Source organism: Trichechus manatus, unplaced genomic scaffold (genome assembly GCF_000243295.1).
Source record: "Trichechus manatus latirostris isolate Lorelei unplaced genomic scaffold, TriManLat1.0 scaffold00024, whole genome shotgun sequence".
Taxonomy (NCBI): Eukaryota; Metazoa; Chordata; class Mammalia; order Sirenia; family Trichechidae; genus Trichechus; species Trichechus manatus.
The window spans coordinates 928,744-934,219 of NW_004443960.1; the positions used below are offsets into that span (position 1 = coordinate 928,744).

At 54.3% G+C, this 5,476-nt stretch overlaps 1 protein-coding gene across 1 annotated transcript in view; it reads left to right on the plus strand.

Annotated features, from left to right (window-relative positions):
• Window positions 1–5,476, plus strand: part of CACNA1H (calcium voltage-gated channel subunit alpha1 H) — a 31,582-nt gene that overhangs the window by 8,347 nt on the left and 17,759 nt on the right. Inside the window, exons 12-15 of the mRNA XM_023728541.1 lie at window positions 79–196; window positions 406–561; window positions 1,138–1,228; window positions 1,330–1,538. Of these exons, the coding sequence (XP_023584309.1) occupies window positions 79–196; window positions 406–561; window positions 1,138–1,228; window positions 1,330–1,538 (574 nt within the window). The remainder of the gene's footprint in view (window positions 1–78; window positions 197–405; window positions 562–1,137; window positions 1,229–1,329; window positions 1,539–5,476) is intronic.

Genomic DNA, 5,476 nt, shown 5'->3' on the forward strand with positions numbered 1-5,476 from the left:
GCTCACGGCCCCCTGCCCCCTGCTCCGCTCACGGCCCCCTGCCCCCTGCTCCGCTCACGGCCCCCTGCTCCCCGCCAGCATCCTGGGCATGCACCTGTTTGGCTGCAAGTTCAGTCTGCAGACGGACACGGGAGACACTGTCCCCGACAGGAAGAACTTCGACTCGCTGCTATGGGCCATCGTCACGGTGTTTCAGGTAAGGCCCGGGGCGGGGCAGCCCGGGGCGGGGCAGCCTCTGGCGTGGATGCGGTGGGGGAGTTGGTCCTGCTGCTGGGAGGGGAGGGTGGTGGCCGTGCACTCAGAGCCCTTCCTGCGCTGAGGGCTCCATGCTGTCTGGCCGTGCGGGATGTGACCCTGCCCCCGCTGGGAACCTGTGCCTCCCTGCTCCCCTCCTGCTCCCCCCAGATCCTCACCCAAGAGGACTGGAACGTGGTCCTCTACAACGGCATGGCCTCCACCTCCTCCTGGGCTGCCCTCTACTTTGTGGCACTGATGACCTTCGGCAACTACGTGCTCTTCAACCTGCTGGTGGCCATCCTGGTGGAGGGTTTCCAGGCGGAGGTGAGGGAATGGGGGAAGGACATGGGGGGGGAGGGGCTGGAGGGAGGAAAGGACATCCAGGGGGAGGGGAGGGACTGGGGGAGGGAAGGACATCCAGGGGGAGATGAGGGGATGGGGGAGGGGAGGGCTTCCAGGGGGAGGGGAGGGGATGGGAGGAGGGAAGGACTTCCAGGCAGAGGGGAGGGGCTGGGGAAGGGAAGGGCTTCCAGGGGGAGGGGAGGGGTGGTAGGGGAGAGCTTCCAGGTGGAGGGGAGGGGTGGGGGGAGAGAAGAGGAGGGTCTCCAATGAAGGGGAGGGGCAAGGATGGCCTGCGAGTTGTCCAGTCTAGGTGGAGGTTGGGGGAGGATGGAGAGGAGATATGAGGGATGGGAGCCCAGACACTGTGAGCTTCAGGTAGAGGAGCTGGGTTGGGAGATTGTGGGGTTGGTGAGGGGTGGGAGCCTGGGCACTTGGGGAGGGTAGATTCCTCGGTGACCCCGTCCCTGCCCTGGGCTGTGGCTGGCTGGTGGGCCCTCCCCAACTTGGTGGGCACCTGTCAGTGGGGAGCTCAGCAGATGTCCTCCTGCTCTGGGCCAGGGCGATGCCAACAGGTCTGACACCGACGAAGACAAGACGTCAGCGCGCTTCGAGGAGGACTTGGACAAGCTCAGGGAGCTGCGGGCCGCAGGTGCAGAGCAGGGGGTGGGGGCTCCTGGGTGGGTGTCTCGGGCAGTTCCCGCAGCACTGGAGGCGTAGCCCACGTCTTCCGCCTCCTCCTCCTCCCCCCAGAGATGAAGATGTATTCCCTGGCGATGACCCCCAACGGGCACCTGGAGGGCCAGGGCAGCCTGCCCCCTCCCCTCATCATGCGCACAGCGGCCACGCCCATGCCCACCCCCAAGGGGTCCCCCCACCTGGACTCAGCCCCCGGGCTGCTGGAATCTCGGCGTGGCAGCAGCGGCTCTGTGGATCCCCAGCTGGGAGACCAGAAGTCTCTGGTAGGGACCCCCCCCCCCACCACCACCCTCCCCACCAGCTGGCTCCATACAGCCCCTCCCCCAAGGTGACCCAGAGCCCTGCACCTCCTCAAGCCCGTGGAACCCCTTCCCCATCCCAGATCTTGTGAAGACCCAGAAAGTGAGGGCCTTGTTTTCTATACTGGAAGCCACACGCCTAGACCAGAGGGGGCAGGAGCAGGTCCTTTAGGTCTGCAGTAGAATGTAGCACAGGAAGTTTATCTTCCAAATCACAATGAAAGATAAAAGCTGGCAGAGCTCGCAGCACGTATCAGAGGGAGACACAGAACAGAGACAGCAAAGATGTGGAACAGTGCGTGGAAAGGATGACAGGTCAGGCGGGGCTTCCGTGGGTCTCCGGGAACAAAAACAGCTCATTCCAGTTACAGCCAGATCAGCTCATGTGGGATTTCAAAACAAACCCCATTAGCCATGAGGGAGGTGGAATCCAAACCACAACAAAGCACCACCTCACACCCTCTGGAGTGGAGTCTGCAGGTGGCGCACACAGTTACCACCCTCAGCTGCTAACATAAAGGGTGGAAGGTCGAGTCCACCCAGAGGCAACTTGGAAGAAAGGCCTGGCAATCTCTTTCTGAACAATCAGCCACTGGAAACCCTGTGCAGAACCGGGTTTCTACTCTGACACATGTGGGGCCACCATGAGACAGAGTCAGCTTATGGCAACTGGTTAGGACGGCTATTATCAAAGATACAGAAAAATAGCAAGTGTTGATGAGGATGTGGAGAAATTGGACCCCATCCATGTCTGGAGGGAATGTAAAATGGTGCGTTTGCTGGGGAAGACAGCTTGGTGGTTCCTCAAAACGTTAAGCACAGAGTTGCCATATGACCCAGCAATTCCACTCCTAGGTATCTACCCCAAAGAACTGACAGCAGGGACTCAAACAGATACGTGGCACACCAGTGTTCCCTGCAGCACTGATCACAGTAGCCGAAAGGTGGAAGCAACCCAAGTATCCATCCACGGATGACTGGATAAAACGTGGAATAGCCACACCGTAAAATACTGAAAAAAAACAAAAAAATTTCCATGCAACGCCAGCCCTGCAGACACAGCCAAAATCAGCTTCTCTGAAGAGTGAGGATGAGGGGTGGGCATAGCAGGACCCCAACCCCGTGTGACCGCAGCCCAACAGAGGCTGTCAGCCACTCCAACACTTACTAGCTGTGCCTTGAGCTGGGTGGTCTTTGAGTCTCAGGTATTGTCTTGGTCATCTGGTGCTGCTCTAACAGAAACACCACAAGTGGGGGCTTTAACAAACAAATTTATTCTCTCAGTTTAGGAGGCTAGAAGTCCAAATTCAGGGCACCAGCTCCAAGGGAAGGCTTTCTCTTCCTGTTGGCTCTGGGGGAAGGTCCTTATCATCAGTCTTCCCCTGGGTCTAGGAGTTTCTCAGCACAGGGACCCTGGGTCCAAAGGACACGCTTCGCTCCCGGCTCTTCTTTCTTGGTGGTAGGAGGTTCCTCTCCTCTCTGCTTGTTTCTCTCTTTTATATCTCATAAGAGATTGACTCAAAATACAGCCTAATCCTGCAGATTGTGTCCTGCCTCCTTAACATAACTGCCTCAAATCCTGCCTCATTAACATCACAGAGGTTAGGATTTACAACACATAGGATAATTACATCAGATCACAAAATGGTGGACAACTACACAATACTGGGAATCATGGCCTAACCAAGTTGACACACATTTTGTGGGACACAGTTCAATTCGTAACATTCCACCCTTCGGCCCCCCCAAAATTCATGTCTTTGCCACATGTAAAACACCTTCACCCCATCATATTATCCCTTGAATCAATTCCAAGTCCAAAATCTCATCTTCTGCAAAACTCTTTATCTGTGAAATCTACACTACAAATTGTCTGCTTCCAAAGTACAATGGTGGAACAGGCACAAGATAGACATTTCCATTACAAGTGAGAGAAATTGGAGGAGAAAAAGGAATAATGGGCACTAAGCAAGTAACAAACCCAGCAGAACAATTTACATGAGCTCTCAAGGCTTGAAAATAATCCTCTGTTCTCTGAGACCATCTAGGCAGTGGCTCTGTCCTCCAGACTGTGGGTATTGCCCATGCTCTCTCGATGCCAGGTGGCGACCCCTCAGCCCTGGGTTTCAGCTCTGCCTTCCAGCCCCATTCTCCTAGTCCATCTGAGTGGTGACCTCACCCCCTCAGTCTTGGCAGGCCCCATTCTGCCCCTTGGGCATGGCAGCCTGCCCCTCAGCTTTTGGCAGCAGATCCAGTCCCATCCCCCTGGCACTCTTGAACAGCAGCCCCACACTCAGGAACCTAGTTAGTGAAGATATGACTCTTTGAAATCTAGGAGGCTATGTCTCCATCTTTTGAAACTCCAGAGGCCATGGTTCCACCTTTGAGACCCCAGAGATTGTGGCCCCTCCCTTTGAGACTGAGGCAGCTCTGCTTCCCATGCTCCTTGTCTCTTCAGCTTCTGCTTCCTGGTTCCTTGGCTTCTCCGCCCCTCAGCCCCTCAGGTCTCTTCTCTTGGGCCAGCCTGGCCTCTGTCCTGCTTGGGCAAGTGCTACAAAGCTCTTTGGGTCCACCGATAAGTGCCCGGAGGCACCCCACTCGGCCAGTAAACCTCAGCCAGAAGGCACTCAGCTCTCTTGCTCCATGGGTCCGCAAGCCTAGCTCCACTGATAAGTGCCCTGAGGCACCCTACTCCGCCAGGAAGCCTCTTGCACAGAGGCACTCAACTCTTACCCCGTGGGTTGGCTCCTGCACCATCTTGGTCCTGGTCTCCTCGTTCTGCTGCTGCTGTTCCTCTGATACTGCTGCTCACTGTGCCATCTCTGGTGTTACGGCTCTCCTCACTTCCTCCTGAGCCCTCATCACAATTGCCTTTGATGTCTGTAATTCCACCAACCGTCTCTGCAAGGCAGTCTAGGCTTTTGCTATCAGGCACCTTAAAACTCTTCCAGCTTCTACCCATTACCAAATTCCAGTACTGCTTCCACATCATAGGTATCTGTTAGAGTAGCACCCCGCTCTTGGAACTAAATTCTGTCTTAATTATGTAGTGCTCTTATAACAGAAATACCACAAGTGGGTGGCTTTAACAAACAGAAATTTATTTTCTCACAGTCTATGAGGGCGCCAGCTCCAGGGGAAGACTTTCTCTTTCTGTCAGCTCTGGGGAAAGGTTCTTGTCATCAATCTTCCCCTGGGTCTAGGAGTTTCCACCGACCTTTCAGATAGCAGCTGAGCACTTAACCATTGGGCTACCAGGGCTCCTTAGACATGAAGTGCTGGTGTTAGGTGCCGTTAGTCAGTTCCAACCCATAGCAGCCCTGTACAACAGAACGAAGCACTACTCGGTCCTGCGCCATCCTCACAGTCATTGCTGTTTGAGCCTGTTGTTGCAGACACTGTGTCAATCCATCTCATTGAGGGCCTTCCTCTTTCTCGCTGACCCTCTACTTTACCAAGCATGATGTCCTTCTCCAGAGACTGATCCCTCCCGATAACATGTCCGAAGTACGTGAGACGAAGTCTCTCTCCATCCTTGCTTCTAAGGAGCATTCTGGCTGTACTTCTTCCAAGACAGATTTGTTCATTCTTCTGGCAGTCCGTGCTATATTCAGTATTCTTCACCAACACCACAATTCAAAGGCATCAGTACTTCTTCGGTCTTATTCATTGCCCAGCTTTCGCATGCGTATGAGGCGATTGAAAATATCATGGCTCGGGTCAGGCACACCTTAGTCTTCAAGGTGACATCTTTGCTTTTTAACACTTTCAAGAAGTCTCTTGGCAGCAGATTTGCCCAACGCAATATGTCATTTGTTTTTTTTAAATTTTTTTTATTGTACTTTAGATGAAGGTTTACAGAACAAATAGTTTCTCATTAAACAGTCAGTACACATACTGTT